This window comes from Haematobia irritans, chromosome 1 (genome assembly GCF_050003625.1).
Source record: "Haematobia irritans isolate KBUSLIRL chromosome 1, ASM5000362v1, whole genome shotgun sequence".
In the NCBI taxonomy this organism is placed as follows: domain Eukaryota; kingdom Metazoa; phylum Arthropoda; class Insecta; order Diptera; family Muscidae; genus Haematobia; species Haematobia irritans.
In genome coordinates, this window is record NC_134397.1 from 278,882,771 (window position 1) to 278,901,396 (window position 18,626).

The 18,626-nt window shown below is 35.5% G+C and overlaps 2 protein-coding genes, 2 long non-coding RNA genes and 1 pseudogene across 4 annotated transcripts; 3 read left to right on the plus strand and 2 right to left on the minus strand.

The window, feature by feature from the left end:
• Positions 1 to 198: 198 nt before the first annotated feature.
• Positions 199 to 4,526, plus strand: Oga (O-GlcNAcase). The gene is made up of 9 exons (XM_075296365.1): positions 199 to 499; positions 563 to 672; positions 736 to 1,395; positions 1,455 to 1,575; positions 1,634 to 1,719; positions 1,780 to 2,516; positions 2,568 to 2,638; positions 2,707 to 3,134; positions 3,189 to 4,526. Exons 1-9 carry the CDS (start codon positions 351 to 353, stop codon positions 4,031 to 4,033), a joined length of 3,207 nt encoding a protein of 1,068 aa, XP_075152480.1. The 5' UTR covers positions 199 to 350; the 3' UTR covers positions 4,034 to 4,526.
• On the minus strand, positions 4,421 to 5,426 carry LOC142226390 (ATP synthase subunit C lysine N-methyltransferase). Its single transcript, XM_075296390.1, has 3 exons — positions 5,013 to 5,426; positions 4,764 to 4,951; positions 4,421 to 4,697 (listed from the first exon to the last, which is right to left on the minus strand). The coding sequence occupies exons 1-3, from the start codon at positions 5,275 to 5,277 to the stop codon at positions 4,530 to 4,532; spliced, it is 621 nt and encodes a 206-aa protein (XP_075152505.1). The 5' UTR covers positions 5,278 to 5,426; the 3' UTR covers positions 4,421 to 4,529.
• An 8,736-nt stretch (positions 5,427 to 14,162) lies between these two features.
• Positions 14,163 to 15,548, minus strand: LOC142226398 (cytochrome b5-like; annotated as a pseudogene).
• Positions 15,549 to 16,379: 831 nt separating this feature from the next.
• On the plus strand, positions 16,380 to 16,876 carry LOC142219816 (uncharacterized). Its single transcript, XR_012717788.1, has 2 exons — positions 16,380 to 16,621; positions 16,679 to 16,876. It is a non-coding gene; the product is annotated as an uncharacterized LOC142219816 (long non-coding RNA).
• Positions 16,877 to 17,632: 756 nt separating this feature from the next.
• LOC142219817 (uncharacterized) lies at positions 17,633 to 18,160 on the plus strand. Its single transcript, XR_012717789.1, has 2 exons — positions 17,633 to 17,882; positions 17,951 to 18,160. It is a non-coding gene; the product is annotated as an uncharacterized LOC142219817 (long non-coding RNA).
• The last annotated feature ends 466 nt before the right edge of the window (positions 18,161 to 18,626 follow it).

An 18,626-nucleotide genomic window follows, 5' to 3' on the forward strand; every position in this document is an offset into this window, starting at 1 on the left:
ACTGTTAGATGTTGTTACCGATTGTTTACTCTTGAAATACATTGCCAAACTGTGTTGTTTTACGCTAACAAAATGTCCGCTAGAGGGCCTAAATTCATTTGCTACATACGATTCTACACGCCTTTGTTTAGGTTTGTGTACTTATCGAAACTACTGTAAATCGATAATACCGCATTACGTTTGCAAATAATTTTGCATTAAACAGATGTTTGCACGCGCAAACAAATAGATCAGATTTCGAAGATTTTTATTTTGTAGTTCTTGTGGTGTTTTGGAAATAGAGAGTATCAAAAGTGTGCTTCGAAGCGTTTTGTAGATTTCTCTGTTCATTGAAAAGCGACGAGAGTAATATGGAGGAGTGCGAATCGAATTCAAAAGCACCAGAATGCCCAAAAGCCATGGACAATAAGGAGTCAAAGCCTCATTTCATTTGCGGTGTTATTGAGGGATTTTATGGGCGCCCATGGACAACAGAACAAAGAAAAGATCTGTTTAGAAAGTGAGTATGGGAGGTGGTAGACAATGTAAGGCTAGTCTCTTTAAACTAGAAATATATTTTTAGACTAAAAAAATGGGGCATGGACTCTTACGTATACGCCCCGAAGGATGATTACAAACATAGAGCTTATTGGCGTGAGTTATATACCGTTGAAGAGGCTGACCATTTATCGGGTAAGTGGCTACGGGGGTAAAAACATTTTTAGTGAAATATTTCAATATTTTCTTCTGACAAAGGTTTAATATCGGCCGCCAAGGAGCAAGGTATAACATTTTACTATGCTTTATCTCCTGGTTTGGACATGTCTTACAGTAGTCAAAAAGAATTGCAGACATTAAAGCGAAAGTTGGACCAAGTCTCACAGTTTGGTTGTGAAGCCTTTGCACTTCTTTTTGATGACATTGAGTCCGAGTTGTCCAAAGGAGATAAGGAAGTGTTCCAAACCTTTGCTAATGCTCAGGTTTCGGTCACTAATGAAATATACACGCACCTGGGCAATCCCCGTTTTCTTTTCTGTCCCACTCAATACTGTGCTTCTCGCGCCGTACCATCCGTTCACGATTCTGAGTACTTGAATACACTCGGATCGAAGCTCAATCACGATATTGATATCATGTGGACTGGAGACAAGGTGATTTCGAAAATTATATCGGTGGAGTCCATACAAGAAATAACGGAAATCCTGAGGAGACCACCTGTGATCTGGGATAATCTACACGCAAATGACTATGATCAGAAGAGAGTGTTTTTGGGTCCATATTCAGGTCGATCGCCCGAATTGATACCACATTTGAGGGGTGTCATGACTAATCCAAATTGTGAATTTCATGCTAATACCATAGCCATACACACACTAGCCAACTGGTCCAGATGCAGTTTAGACTCCAAAGTTAACAGTAAGTTGGTTTATGTTTTAGGTTACGATCTAATGGCTTCTTTTCTATATTAACTTCAGGCTCCATATCGGCGGATATCAAACTTGAAACAGAAAATGACGACGACGAGATAGGGTCAGATGACTTGCCTCTGGATTGCAGTCATTCCAAAAATATCTATCACCCTCGCATAGCACTGAAGTAGGAGACTTTTATAGCATACGACTTTGGAGACTTAATATTTAATTTTATTTTACAGGAATGCAATTACGGATTGGTTACCAGAATTTTTCGTAGAAAAAGAGGCCTGGGGACCAATAATAAAGCCACAGCCACAAGTCACACGTAAATGATATATCCCAACTTCTAATGTGATAGAGATCTACTAAGTTATTTTTATTGCAGTTGTTATGCCCATCATACCCATACCAATAATCCCATCCATCAACACTTGCATGAGTTTAACAACCACAACTACAACATCAACAAGTGCAAAATCAAACGTACCACAAGTAAACACCACACAACTGCAAGCTTTGGCGGAAGTTTGCACAGTCAATTCCTCCTCAGTTAATCCCATTTCGAATGCAGTTATGAATTCGCTGGTTTCACCTACTAAAGTGGTGACAAATGAGGATATAATCAATCCTATACCCAACTCGATCGCCTCAAATATAGAGCTGCCCAAAAAGATTCCAATCTCTATAGTATCAGTGCCCATTATGCACTCAAAAGAGGTAAACAGCGATAGTGACGATATGCGTGAACTCGATGACAATGAAATTTCACACTTACCAAAAGTCCAACAAGAAGTGTCGGTCAAATCGGATGCTCCGCCAAATAGTATTGACAAAGAAGTACTACCCGAAGTCGACGAGTCTGTAAAACATGACGATAAACTGGAGGACGATATCCAATTGGAAATAAAAAATTCAGAACGTGACAGTTCAGGTCTGTCCATAGATCCAATGGCTGACGATAATAACCATAGCCCTAGTAGTAATGGCAATGAACCAATGGAGTGCAGTAGTAGTTTAACATCACAAATATCGCCAAAAGATGATGTAGGCAAATCTGTGGGTGTGACAGTAAACGAAGATGTTATTATGGCAGACACTAGTTCCAATAGCGATAACATAAATGTAAGTTGCCTTATCAAGTTGAGATATCAAAGTTATTACATTTAATTTCAGAACACCATGCAAGTAGAAAGTGTGGAATCATCATCTCCCATATCGATTGCCGAAATGACTGAAGAGGAAAAGTACGTGACCGTTTTTTATCATATTATAAAGTACACAACTCTAAAAAGTTCCCATATTCATTTTCCAGACTACCAATTGAGTCCACTAAAATCAATGCTCAAGATCTACATTTACTTTGTGATTTATTCTACTTACCATTTGAACATGGATCTCGTGGTTCTAAATTACTAAACGAATTTAATTGGCTTAAAGCGAACGCTCATGTACTTTTGGAGGGAAAATCGGTTAAAGGAAAGCACATTGGCGAAATTCCACTCAATCCTGAAATAGACGAGTGGGGTCGACGGGCAGAATACTTTTCCAAATTATGCCAATCGGTGAATGTGTTGCTGCAAAAGTTTGCTCTATGTGAAAACAAGGAAATATGCCATGATCTGTTCGCTTATGTTTGGGATATCCAATATGCCTTATCATTATTGGATGCATTTGTGAAATGGCTTAGTTTGGGTCATTTTCCAAGCAATGTGTATGGTTATACACAGGGAAGCTATACGTGTAAGTTCAAGCTATTGTCTCCAGGTTCCTTTAATTTATTTTTTGCTTAAATAGGGTTCAGCAAAGGTTGGAAGGAAGCCTTCATGTCCGGCGATCAAGAACCATGGGTTTTTCGTGGAGGTCTAATATCTGACGCCCACCGATTAATGCCAATCGATCAGGGCAATGACTTATTTGTTTACAAGTTACCCGACCTTCCCACCACCGATTACCACACTTTGCGTCCCTACAAAGCTATGGATGAATCTGCCGTATATCAAGTGTGCACACAAGGTTTTCTATGTTTAGTAGCACCTCCATCATCAGAGGAGAAAGAGCATCCACTTCAATTAAAGGAAAAATATTCAGATCTAATTGCTGATAGTATTGTAGGACCATTTATAACTTTACATCCAGAGTTCTGTATCGTGGCGACAGACTCAACAAATAAGATTGTGGGCTATGCTGCTGCAGCCTTGGATTATAATAGTTTTGTGCGCAATACAAAAACATGTTGGATACCAGAGATGAAGGAGAAATATCCGGAGGATTTAGAAGAACGTGATGTCTTTAATACATCCTCTCCGCACACTCAAAAAGCTTTTGCCATACATAAATCAATGTTTGAAGAATTACACGAATACGAACCACAATGTCCACCCGAAGTGATTGGTTCATATCCAGCTATTATGACCTCGGCCGTGTTAGAGCATTACTTATCCCCAGACTGTTCCATATCAAAGCGTTTGATAACTGTTCTTCTGGCCACTCTCAGATCAAATGGCTGCTTTGGTGTTCATGTGCGTTTACCAACTGAATATGTCACTGCTGGACTTGAAATATTGCAATATTACATAAAGCTGGGATTTGCCGAAATTTATCGTGACGCTCAATTTATTTATTTTGGCCGCCGCTTCTAGCAATGTCAACACCTCCCAATTATTTGACCATGAGCAGAGTAACATTCGAAGAATTGGAATCTCCTCCATGTAACGTATTTCTTATATATCCATGCAATATACAACAGAAGATCGCTTTACGTATCTAAATATTGACGAGTCGTCAATGTGTCTAAAATTTTCACTTGGATATTCCAAATTACACACCCGCCCGCCATTTTGACAGTGTGCTATTCCCAGTTTTTTTTTAATATCAATTCACAAAACTAAAGAAAAGTACGCAGCTGATAAAAGCGTACAATTCAATTTTATCGCTAGTATTTATACATATTTTTTTAGATATAAGTGTTCTTATTTGGACACTCGCCGTTCTTTTATTGGTTTTATATGAGAACAAAACAAACGAACTATTTTTCGCAATGTATTTCTTTTGTCAGCCGTCAAAAATGCATTTAAATCACAAACTTTTTATTATTTTTTCAAAAAAATAAATCTTAATATATATAAAAAAATACTTTTACTCATTCAAAGGTTTCTGTTGTATTTTACTAAGGTCGTAGAACCAAACAGAATTTACTCCTTCATCAATAACTTTCAAGGGTTCCAGAGTTGGCAGTGGAAATCTGCATGCTATCACTTTAGAATTTGGTACCTCCGCAATGAGTTTTGCCTCCAAATCTTTCATCTGGGAATTATGAATATAGAATATGGTTTATAGAGAGTAAACTGAAGATTATTTTGCAAACATTACCATTTGTTCGACTCCAAAGATAACCACATAGTCATAGGATTTCAAATTAAACTTCCATAAATCACGGCGGAAAAATTTTGTTTTTGAACTGACTTCTTTGCCTTCACGAAGTGCGGCCAGCCGTGACCACCACACCAGCCATGGGTTCAACTCAACTCCATCTGATTGAATACCTTGTTTAGCCGTGGCTAGTGAAAGGTAACATAATTATGTAAACATAACCAAAGTATTTGTGTTTAGAAGACGTACCAATGACTATTCTTCCATCCCCAGATCCAATGTCCAGTAGACGGTTAGGAGAATTTCGAGGTAGAAATTTTAAAACATTTGAGATTTGTTCTGTGGTGGCGGGAACGTATGGTAAACAAATGCGTCTAAAAGCCGGTGCAACAAATGATGAACATACAACGGACAGACCAATACCTATTCCGCCCGTTGCAAAAATTAAAAGTTTAGCTGTGTTTGACATTGTCTTGGGTTGCGACCCGGTTGATGCAAGTTCCAGTTGTTCCATTTCTCACCACTTGGAGAGTTCAGTCCAAAACAAAATATGAAAAATTCAAGATCCATTCAAAAAGAACATATGACCTCAAGCTATCGTGTGGCTGTGTGCCAATTCGTAAATAAGGAAAGTCTGAAGCCGGTCGGGGCCGACTATATTATACCTTTTACCACATTTTCGATACCATATCAAATTCTTGAAATTTGTTGGATGCTTTATACATATAGTTAAATCTGACCGATTTGTGAAATTTTTTAGATTATTTTTTAGATTTCTCCACAGTGTTCAATTAAAAATGTTTATAGAGCGCTTATGATCCACATAATTATTTTACAATGTTTGGCCATCCCATTGAAGAGTCGAACATACTACCACTGACAGCTAAAAGCAATGCTGTTCCAAACTCAGCTCCTGAATATACCGATGTTAACAAGAACCCTCTCTCATTTCTTGGTACCCATTGAGCCAATAGTGTGTGAACACAAGGATAGGGTATCCAAACCGATACAGGGGCCAAATCACCGCATTCGTCACCGAGTTCTGTTTCGTATCGAGAAACATTTCGATTGCTGTAAAATTTATTTTGTCTACTACTTTTTTTTACATTGCTGTAAACATATGGTAATAAGAAATTGGAAGCAAAAGATAGTTTCAAAGCAAAGACTATTAATTTATTGAAGACGTGAGATCAGCTTGTTCTTCCTCTTTTTCTTGAAAAAAAAACAGATTAATATCATACATGTTCCATGAGACGTTGCAACTTTTTTCGGTTTCTCTTTTCATTTTGCATTCGTAACAAAACTTAATTCGCTTATTTTAGCAATTGTTTAACTCTTAAACGAACAAAAACACTTTGTGAAACATTTTATTAATAATTTTGTGCAACCGACACAGAAATTTGCTTGAAATTTTGGAGAAAATAGCTAAATAAAAATTGTCTGCATCAAACCAGTAAGTTCGCATCGCTTTTCCAACAAGTATGAGATTAATCTCCGTTTTCTATTACTAACACTATCAAAGCCAAATCCACGTCTTCTTTAAGGCCGGTACTCTGTTCGGTTTTCGCGTTGAAACTCCATACAAAACCAAAAAATGCGAAAAATTTGCGAAATTTTTTCCATTTGTGATACTTTGTTTTTTCGTGTTGAAAAACTGACGTTTATAGCACGGCGCCATTTGCAATGTGAATTAAGAAATAATTTATTTTTTTAAAAACTATTTGTGCGGGTTTATAAATCAAACACGGACCATATTTTTGTTCCGAAACTATACAAAGGATCAAAGGAATAGCAGATCAATTGCCCAAGGAAAAATAAAATGTTATTTTGTAAAAACAAGCAACAACCACCAACTTAATCCAATATCGCTCCCTGTTAAATAACGCTCCAAGCTACCTAAAAAAACGCCGCTTTCTATGTGCGAAATAATGGTTTCCATAAAAATTTTTCGCAAGAATGAACATAGTACCGGCCTTTATGTAAAATTACATATTTTTGAACATAAGACCTGGAGAAAAAAGGTTTGAAAAACAATGATTTTGAAAAATTTTTGAACTTCAATTGGGATGTCCCAGTGACGAGAAATGCGGCGATGATGTGGAAAACATCTGCAGTGCAGTGGGGAATTTGGAAGGAATCGTGAAAAGGGAGGAAGCCACTTCTTGGCAACATACTAGTGGGTCACGCGTGATTCACGCGAAGCCGTGAATGAAATTTAAACGAAATCTCGTGAATGAAATTTAAACGAAACCTCGTGAATGTGCATGAAGGGGATTAAAGAAAAAAGTGTGGCGCGTGAGCGTGAGTAAAAATCAAATTGTGTTCGTGATTGTGAGTGAGTAAACTTTCTCCGAAATCACGCTCCCGATAAAAATTTACTTTCACGATCCAACCCACGCTCACGATCCAACTCCCGCTCAAGATAAAATTCACGTTAACAATAAAATTCATATTCACTATAAAATTCGCACTCACGGTAAAACAGACGCAAAAAGTCACAATCACGAACAAATTCACGTTCACGATTAAATTGAAGCTCACCGATTTTAATCACCTTTACATATTTAATCACCCTTAAGATTTCAATAGCGTGAGTCACGAGAAATTTCGTTAATTACCAGAATTTTATTGAGACACGAAAATTGTCGTGTTCCGAAAATATTCGTGACTTACGAGATTTGTCGTGAATTACGAAAATTGTCGTGAATCGTGCGAAAGCGTGAGACATAAACATTGTTCATGTGTGAGCGTGGGCGAGTATGACTTTTCATTTCGTGACCGTGAATTCCTACCCACATGGCATGCGTGAGTACAAATATTTCTTCGTGAATGTGTTTGAGCGTGATTGAAATTCCACTCACGCGCGCATCTAAGTATATATTTACTGTAAAATAAATAAAAACTTAACAAAAATCCGTAATACGTAATACGCCTATCATTACAAAACAAAATAGTTTGTAGTCACAATTGCCCAAAGTTGCCCACAGGCAACATTCTCTACTGCCTAAACGAATGGGCGTGGCGACCCGAAATTTTGGCTAGACGCTTCTTAAATGACTTCAACTTTTGTATGGCAATCGTTGCACTGGTGTTCTATGCAGTGCAACTATCAGTGCAAGTCGCACCAGAGTCACCATTATATGCGAATTTTGTAGTTGTCAAAATATGAATTGGCAACTAACTAAAATACTGGGGAGGAACACATCTCAAGTGAATGTCACATACTGAAAAGAAGAAGAAACAAAAGCAAATGTAAATAAACAAAACAGAAGTATTTGTTTGCACTGGATAGAACTTTTGTATGGCAATCGTTGCACTGGTGTTCTATGCAGTGCAACTATCAGTGCAAGTCGCACCAGAGTCACCATTATATGCGAATTTTGTAGTTGTCAAAATATGAATTGGCAACTAACTAAAATACTGGGGAGGAACACATCTCAAGTGAATGTCACATACTGAAAAGAAGAAGAAACAAAAGCAAATGTAAATAAACAAAACAGAAGTATTTGTTTAAATTTTGTTTCACTGCAACAAAAACAGGAATATGTATCGAATTATGTAGAAATATCTAGGGTCCCAACTTTAAATGTAGCGTCTCTAACAACTTCCAATAAAGGAACTCTCACGGAAGTGACGATTTCATTTGGACATTTCGTCAAAGGCCTTCTCTGTATTTCGTGAGACTCACAATAATTATGGAGTTCGAAAAAATTTAACCGCGCCTTAAATTTTTACAAAAACACCTTAAATGGCATGAGAATCAGTGAAATGTGTTTTATTTTCCTACAAATCAAAGTTTAAATTGCATGGCTCGGGTGGTGGAAGTTTAGTACGAAGGTCCAAAGAAAAGTCTTAATCCAAGAAATAAAAACAGTTCCTTCAACAATGGTGGGGGTAATATTATGGTCTGGGGGTCGTTTTTTGGACATGTTATGGCTCCGATTTATAGAGTATAGAGGGCACTATGCTTTTGGAAATCTTCAAAAACAGTTTGTCCCATGTAATATTACCATAACAATCACGGGAAATACCGTCTACATGGATTATTCAGTGCGATCATGATCTCCAGCACTCGTATAGTGTGCTAAAACAACTTATTTCTAATGAAAAAGTGTGTGTACTTGTACTCTATGTTTCGAATTCAGGCCAATGTCGTTCCTATGTTTAAAAACAAAATAATTTATTATACCCTTCATTGTGGACCAAATTCATTGATACCATCTCAAGTTTGTTGCGAGCTATATAAAGGTTGATATTCCCATATGCATGAATTTGAATCTGCACCGATTTAGACAAAATTGTATACACTTCAACAAAATCTATGTACTTAATATTTGAATCTAGCTTTATGGGACGAAACATAATTTTAGTCAAAAATAAAAAAAATAATAATAATAAGAAAATCTGAAGTCTGGCGGGGCAGACTATAATATACACAACTTTGTATTTAGATCCACATTTTGATAAAATCTCAATCCTTCAATTTTGTTGAGTGCTTTTTATAAAGGTTTATCTTGCTATTTACCTCACTCGATTTGGACAATGTATATTGTAATACTTCTATAAAGAGTGCGACGCAGGGTATACATTTTTAGGCAATTTCGCAAAATTGAATTTATAATCGGTCGAAAGATTTATATTAGAGGTTTTTTAAGAATCAGTGACCATCAGCACGAAATAACATTATATGAAAATTTACTATAGAAATACATTTTCAATAAATATGCTAAATTTTGAGAAAATTTTCTATAGAAATAAAATTTTGACAAATTTTTCTATAGAAAAACAAGTAAGGAAAGTCTATAGTCGGACAGGGCCGACTATATTATACCCTGCACCACTTTGTGATCTACATTTTCGACACCATCTGAATTCCTTCAAATTTTTTGAGTGGTATATATAAAGATTTATGTTCCCATATACATGCATTTAAATCTGAACCGACAATATATTTAAGACCAAAATTCTATTGACTTAAAATTTATGTCGGCTAATGCCCTGGGGTGGAACACAATGTTAGTAAAAAACAAGTAAGTAAAGTCTAAAGTCGGGCTGGGCCGACTATATTATACCCTTCACCACTATGTATACCAACATTTGTGTTACCACCTTAACTACTTCAAATTTGCTGGGAGCTATGCAAAGGTTTGCATTTCCAGATACAAATACTTATAATGAAGAGAATATTTGTACAAAAACACTAGAATTAAAATCGGCTATCACCATGGGATGAAACACAATGTTAGTAAAAAATATGAAGCGAGAGAAATTTTAATGCAAGTGTACAAAAGGACATTTATGATTTATCAGGCGATACATATGTATACCAAATATAGGAAAATTTTAGTAATATTTGCAATTTTTGCTACTCACCAGTGGCGATTTTAAAAGGATATTGGTAGATCTCGCCAAGATATGTGGTCAAGTGTGGGTTGTAACATATTATTTGGTCAAGTCGAGCGACTTGGAGCCTTATTTAAAAATCAACTGTTCTGTGGAAATTCTGGCACTACAGGATATGACTAAGATATGAGGAAATCATCACAGAGTTTTGTCTAAAGTGTGGGAATTTTGGTCATATTTGTAATAACTGGAAACACGAATATATGGGGGTTTTATCTAAATCTGAACCAAATCAGATCAAACTTAACACACTTAAATATCTAAAATATTAAAGATTTTAACCAAATTCAACACACATAACGACACCTAAATCTGAATCGATTTCAATCAAATTTACCAAGCATTGCTAGAATGTTAATTCTACTCTCTGTGCAAAACTTCACGAAAATCGGTAGTAAACTTTGGCCTCTGTTGTCATATGAGTCTAAATCGGACGAAAGATATATATCGGTGCTATATCTAAATTTGAACCGATTTCAATCAAATTTTGCACTCGTGACTATATGGCCAAGCGTTATGTTTGAGCAAAATTTCAACCAAATCAGGGTAAAACTCAGGCTGAATCCATATAAGTGCATATCGGACGAAAGATATATATGGAAGCTATATCTAAATCTGAACCGATTTCAATAAAAGTTGGCACATTTGACTATACTACCAATTGTACTCCTAGTGCAAAATTTCTACCAAATTTGGGTTAAAATCTGGCTTCTAGGGCCGTATAAGTGGACGAAAGATATATATGGGAGCTATATCTAAATCTGAACCGATTTCTTCCAAAATCAATAGGGTTCTATTCTGACCCAAAACACATACTTGTGCCAAATTTGAAGTCGATTGGGCTTAAATTGCGACCTAGACTTTGATTACAAAAATGTGTTCACGGACAGACGGACATGGCTATATCGACTCAGGAGCCCACCCTAAGCATTTTTGCCAAAGACACCATGTGTCTATCTCGTCTCCTTCTGGGTGTTGCAAACATATGCACTAACTTATAATACCCTGTTCAACAGTGTGGCGCAGGGTATAAAAATTTTATAAATTATTGTTCATTAGGCCGTGAAGTACAAAAATATAACAGCAGACATCTACTGCTGTTTTTAGCAGACCTTTTCTATGAGTATACTGGAAGTCGAGTCTGAATTTGGAAAATAAAGTTGTTAACTCGTTTTAAAGGATTTTAATAGCATATGGAGAACAAAAGCTGAAAAGCTGAAAAAATGAAAACTTAAAATTCGCTTCCTAGAAAGAAGTACACAAAACCGAAATTTAAAAAAAAAAAATGTGTCTTAAAAATATCCTTACTAGTATTCTCCGCTTCTTTGGCTCGGATTTAAAAAAAAAGGAAAAAAAGGAAAGGGAAAAAGTAAATTTTTAAAGTAAAGACAAAATCTTTGTAACAGGACATGCCTTTTTTTGAGTGTATACTGCTTAATTTTCATAAATAAGGAAATTCGGTTCATCTCCCAAACCTATACCAATGATACCCTTGCTTATGTTTACTAATTCGCATGGGGTGGTTTAGGGTATGATATAGTCGGCCCCGCCCAATACCGATATGGACCAATTTTTGTATGGTTGTTAGAAACCACATACTAACACCACGTACCAAATTTCAACCGGATCGGATGAATTTTGCCCCTCCAAGAGTCTCCGAAGGTCAAATCTGGGGATCGGTTTATATGGGGGCTATACGTAAAGTAATGCGATATGGCCCTTTTCCAATAAGATATATCAATAACAACTTCTTGTGCCAAGTTTCAAGTCGATAGCTTGTTTCGAACGGATGTTGGCGTGATTTCAACAGACGGACCGACCATCATCGGGTCGTATTTTTTCCAAAATGAGGCCGGTCAGGCAGTTACTGTGAATGGTGTTCGCTATCGTAAGATGATAACGAACTTTGTATGGCCCGAATTTGCCCCACAGCTAACGAAACAATGGCTCTTTTGCGCAACAAATTTAATGTCCGTGTTATCTCACGTAATAGCAATGTCAATTGACCGCCAAGATCATGTGATTTGACACCGTTGGACTTTTTTCTTTGTGGTTATTTGAAAGAAAAGGTGTACGTCGATAAGCCAGCAACAATTCAATAGCTAAAGGACGAGATAATTCGGCACATTAACGGCATAGAACCTCAATTATGCCCCAGCGTCATCGAAAATTTGGACCATCGGATGGAGGTGTGCCACCGAGGTCGCGGCGTCTATTTGGCCTATAGTTTGTTCCATACATAATTGAGTAATACGAATATATCATAATAAAATAAAATTACAATAATGTCCTAAATAGTTTGTGTTTTATTCAAAATCAACATCGGCCCTTGAAAATTTAACCACCCTATTCTTTATGGGGTCTTAGAGCAATTTTTCGATCTGTTACAAACGGAATGACAAACTTAAAAAACCACCATCTTATGGTGGAGGGTATAAAAATAGCATTTGGAATAGTATATAATAATAAAATTGCCTTCTTCATCATTATTTAGAAAATATTCACCAAGACAGTATGATTTTGGTTTGGATTTTGCGGTAAAATTTAAAATTTTCATGAATTTTTTAGATATTTACGCTTCATTTGTGTATAATTTTTCTATTCTTTAGTTAACCCTCTAATGCCCAATCCCGCCTTTAGGCGGCCTTCAATAAATAAGGAAGCTTTTAGTAAAACACACCTTAACACAATAAAAATGGGTAAAATAAAAAGAAAACAGTTGGAACTGTTCAAGAGGCTTTGCAGCATATACTGAATTTTACCTATAAAATTTTCTTGTTTAGTTTTCTTGCTTTTGTGTCGTTAACATTAAATATTTATTCAGATGGCCAAAAAATTGGGGCATTAGAGGGTTAATTATACAAACATAATCCAAAAATGAATAAAGTTAAGTTAATTTGCTGAAGAAATAATAATTCCGATAACTAAAATAAACCTAATTTTTTTAATGGTTACATTTTCTTAATAAATTTTAAAATAATAAAAACTTTTGTCTTACACTTTTCGACATTTTTTATTTTCACGGCGAAAGCTTAGGGAAACCTTGAAAATAAAAAATGTAAAAACAAGTGTAATGAAACTTAGTTTTTATTGATGGAACCATGAACGCCTAAATGTTTTTTAACATATTTAAAAATTTCACTCCAGCGCCTCTAAAATGGGATTTCGTGATAAAGACTCCTTGTTCCAACAAGCAAACACCTCAAACACACGGCCTGGGATGTGAAAATATGGCTCCTTCACAACACTAAATATCTCAAAACGCAACCACAAAGCCCAGGTAGCAACCCCATTGAAAACTAGGATCTCATTTGGAACCGTGGATCGGACAAAACCAAATTTCATCTTGGACAGCCCTTAAAAAAGTGTTACAAGAAGAATGGGGCAAAATCTCTCAAGAAACGTGTCGATGCCAAGACGACTGGTAGCCATTTGCGCTAACAAAGGGTACTATTCCAAATACTAAGTGGACCAAAATAATGTCTCATACAATGTGATTACTGATACGACGAATACTTTTGTGAGCTTTTTTTGTAGTTTTTTGATTTAATGATTAAAAATAATACAATAAAATTAATTTCACGATTTTTGTTTACGTTTTGCTGTTATGTATATCCATGGAAACATTTTAATAAAACTTTTTCATATAAATGTTAAGCGGTTTGAGATTTCAAGATATAAAAAAGAATATTTTTGTGAGTCACTGTATATGTTTTGTTTTTGTTTTTTGTATGACTTGTATATACAAATAAACTTGCGATATTTGTTTGTGGCTGGTGCCCTGCCAGCATTTCAAAGTTCCATTTCAACCTCATCGTTACCACAGACTCGTAAATGTCACTTCAACCATCATGAAAAGGTACATCAAAAAGTACATGCAAGTAATTTGCCATCCCTACTGTTAAAAAATCCATTTTTTTTTGTGAAACGCCAAGCGCAAGCAGCTTGTTATATTTTAATTAAATAAAAACGAAAATAAAGTTCTGAAAACATAGATTATACGCTTAAAATTGTGAAAGGTATATTGGTGAACAATTTGGTGATTTTCCAAATGGAATAAAGTGATTGTTTTTCAGATATTTTACAGACACGCTGCCTCCATGGAATAAAAACACTGGTTGATAGACGCAGCAACATGTAACTCGCTACTTGTAACTCAACATCATCATTAATGCCAAAAATTATGTTAAATGTAATGTGATAGTGATATAAATGTTATATTTTTAAGAATTTGTAAATGTTTAATCAAATTAATAAATATCTAAACAAACGTGTTTTACTCGACCACAATGATTCTTTTACAACTATCTTAAAATGCACTTTTTCTGATTGTTTGGAAGGTCCCTTATTGGCGTCGTTCTAAATTGATCTATAAAGGCACCTAATAATTGCACTCATGCGAATCATTTTTGTAGTAACTTGGCGTGGTACAACTTCTCAATAGTGACGGCGCTTTTCCGACGAGTTTTTGATGTCGTATATGATTGTTTTCGACGTAGTGGGGATTCTCAAAAGAGTCCCCAAATTCAAAAAATGTTGGCAGGGTGGTGGTGATGTTTTTCTCTGCCTACAATTATTGGTATTTCGTTCCAAAGAAAAACTTATAAACCAAGGTGGCTATTAAACCCAAGACAAAAGGCATCAGCCATGACTTCATTACGATTCCTCGTTCTTTTGCTCTGTATTCCATGTGGGTTCGGATTTTTCTGGAACATTTGTACGCTCTTCAGCAACTAGTTAACCGATTTTGTATTGTTGCATCATTTCACGGGCATATGAACTGTGACCAACTTCTTCGAAATTTTCTGTAGCATCTTTACCAGCTTGTTCGATCAAGACTTCTTCACCACCAGGATGCTCATTGAGAAAAGGGGTCACGTCATACACGTTGTTGTGGATTATGAACCAATTCTTTTCTTTTGTAATATTTTTGGCAACTTCGGCGTGGGTAAATTATTTTACATTTTGCGATGACATGGTGTTTAATTAAATAATTTGTGGTATTAAGTTGAATTATATTTCCTGTATATTCTCTCCCTTTTGTGATGGCTGGCCGATGTCTGTAATTCTACGTTAACTAGGCTTTTGTGATTTTGATGCAATTGGCATATCCATTTCTATACCACATATGCTTGTGGTATTAGCCACTTGTAAATCCACCACTTGAGCAAATTCCCATATTTCCACGCGTTTGGTTGATAAACATGACGCACTGAATCTGTTTCCACGCACGTAGCTGTTGCCAGCAGTCATTTGTTTTTTAAAGGCAAGCAGCAAATCCTTTAAAATTAATAATCACTCTTTCGTTTTTGGTACACTTATTTCTATAAATTGATTATTAAATGTATACCCCCTATTTTTATTTGTAAACAATAACTTTGATTTTGACATTTGACGACCAAGTGTTGCCAATCAAAATCGAAATTTGAACTGAAATTTTTTTTGCGTTTTATTTTAGCACTGGTTATCAGTGCAAAAAGAAAACAGCCCTATGATTAAAAGTAAAAAAAAAAAATTTGCGATACCTATAAAAATTCGGGGTCGAAAGGGTTAAGAGTTAAAAAGTTGCTAAAATAAGCGAATTAAGTTTTGTTACGAATGCAAAATGATAAGAGAAGCCGAAAAAAGTTGCAACGTCTCATGGAACATGTATGATATTAATCTCTGTTTTTAAAGAAAAAGAGGAAGAACGAGCTGATCTCACGTCTTCAATAAATTAATAGTCTTTCGTACAAAGTGGCATTAATAAGGAAAAATATTCGAGCTACTAAGCATTCCTTTCTTTGTTCCGTTTCCCTAAATGCAAGTAATATTATGTTTTCTTAAATGTATTTTGCCAAAATTTATAAACAATACTTACATATTCACCATCTTATTGTTTCTTTGTTTACCTTTTTTTTTGCTCGATAGCATGTTACCTATCGTGTTCAACTTCGAGTAGAAACAATTCGATAACGACCGCGGTGATCCTCGTAAACTACATTACGATGACGAAGTACTCGATTTCGACTACTGTAATTTGGCCCAAGATTCACGATCAATGAATTTTTGTTGGCAAAAATAAGGTATGGAAGTCAACGAAACAGGATGGTTATTTTTTGTGGGGATATCTGAAGACAATGGTTTACCTTGATAAACCAGCAACGATTGAAGTTTTGGTCGAAAATTGGACCTCAAGATAATAAATAAAATTAATAAAATTGTAACAAGAAGATACCCTGCCAGCATTTCAAAGTTCCATTTCAACCTCATCGTTACCACAGACTCGTAAATGTCACTTCAACCATCATGAAAAGGTACATCAAAAAGTACATGCAAGTAATTTGCCATCCCTACTGTTAAAAAAGCCATTTTTTTTGTGAAACGCCAAGCGCAACCAGCTTGTTATATTTTAATTAAATAAAAACGAAAATAAAGTTCTGAAAACATAGATTATACGCTTAAAATTGTGAAAGGTATATTGGTGAACAATTTGGTGATTTTCCAAATGGAATAAAGTGATTGTTTTTCAGATATTTTACAGACACGCTGCCTCCATGGAATAAAAACACTGGTTGATAGACGCAGCAACATGTAACTCGCTACTTGTAACTCAACATCATCATTAATGCCAAAAATTATGTTAAATGTAATGTGATAGTGGTATAAATGTTATATTTTTAAGAATTTGTAAATGTTTAATCAAATTAATAAATATCTAAACAAACGTGTTTTACTCGACCACAATGATTCTTTTACAACTATCTTAAAATGCACTTTTTCTGATTGTTTGGAGGGTCCCTTATTGGCGTCGTTCTAAATTGATCTATAAAGGCACCTAATAATTGCACTCATGCGAAACATTTTTGTAGTAACTTGGCGTGGTACAACTTCTCAATAGTGACGGCGCTTTTCCGACGAGTTTTTGATGTCGTATATGATTGTTTTCGACGTAGTGGGGATTCTCAAAAGAGTCCTCAAATTCAAAAAATGTTGGCAGGGTATATTTTTTTCTATTTTTGTAGATTTAATTTTGATTTTAGCGGCCAAACTCGAACTGAGTACCCACCTTTAGCCGCTAAAGTCAAGAATAATCATTAAAAATGTTTAAAATTATACCTCTTTGATGCAAATGTTATTATAACTTGGTGGGGAATAGCCCAAAGCAACTTTTTATAAAGTTTATATTCTTTAAATGAATTATCAAAGAAAGGTAAACAAAGAAAGGTAAAGATGACTAAAATTTTTTCATTTGAGCTGAACTTCGATTGTCGGTATTTGGTTAATGGCATAGGTGTAGCTAATGCGCTTTACAGACTATCAGTTATTCCGGACGGAATGTCGGTGTTTGTAAAGAATCTTACAATGTGTCGAATCGATACGACTTGTCGGCGATGACTAAATAATTGGTAAATGTGTTATCGATCCCATAAACATGCAGCAGTATCGATTATGCCTTCGGACTTAACTTATAATGCGCACAACCCTGCCAGCATTTCAATGTTCCATTTCATCCTCATCGCTACCACAGACTCGTAAGTGACACTGCAACAATCGCCAACTGTGATAGTGTTTTGCCATCACTATTCGCATGAAAGTATTTTGCCATCCCTATTGTTACAAGAGCCATTTTATATTTTGTGAAACACCAAGCGCAACTGGCTTATTATAATTTATTTCAATGAAAACGAAAATAAAGTGCTGAAAACATAGTTATTACGCTTAAAATTGTGAAAAGTAAATTGGTAAACAATTTTTGACTTTCCAAATGGAATAAAGTGATAGTTTTTCAAATATTTTTCCAGACATGCTGCCTCCATTGGGAATAAAAGTACTGGCTGATAGACGCTACAACATTTAACTTACAACTTGTAACTCAACATCAATCTCTTATTAATGCATAAAAATGTGTTAAATGTGATGTGATAGCCGTATAAATGTTATATTTATGAGAATTTATAAATGTTTCATAAAATTAATAAACATCTAAACAATCGTGTTTTACTTGACCACAATGATTCTTTTACAACTATCTTAAAATGCACTTTGTCTGATTGTTTGAAGAGGCTCTTATTGGCGTCCTTCTAAATGTATCCAGAAGGGCTCCTAATAATTGCACTCATGCGATACTTTTTTGTAGTAACTTGGCGTGGTACAACTTCTCAATAGTGACGGCGCTTTTCCGAGGAGTTTTGGATATCGTATACGACTGTTTTCGACGTAGTGGGGATTCTCTGAAGCGCCCCCAAATTCAAAAAATTTTGGCAGGGAATATATGGGATATGTTCGACACTAGCACTGTCGTCCGGAATAACTGATAATCTGTAAAGCGCATAAAGGGGTTTTATGGGTTTGTCATCTCCCCTACCAAATACCATGCAGTATTTCTGCAAACTACGATTATATATCATTGAATTAAATATTCTGGTTTTTCCTCTCTACAAGAATTTATCTATTCTCTTTTTGAGGTATCTTCACAAT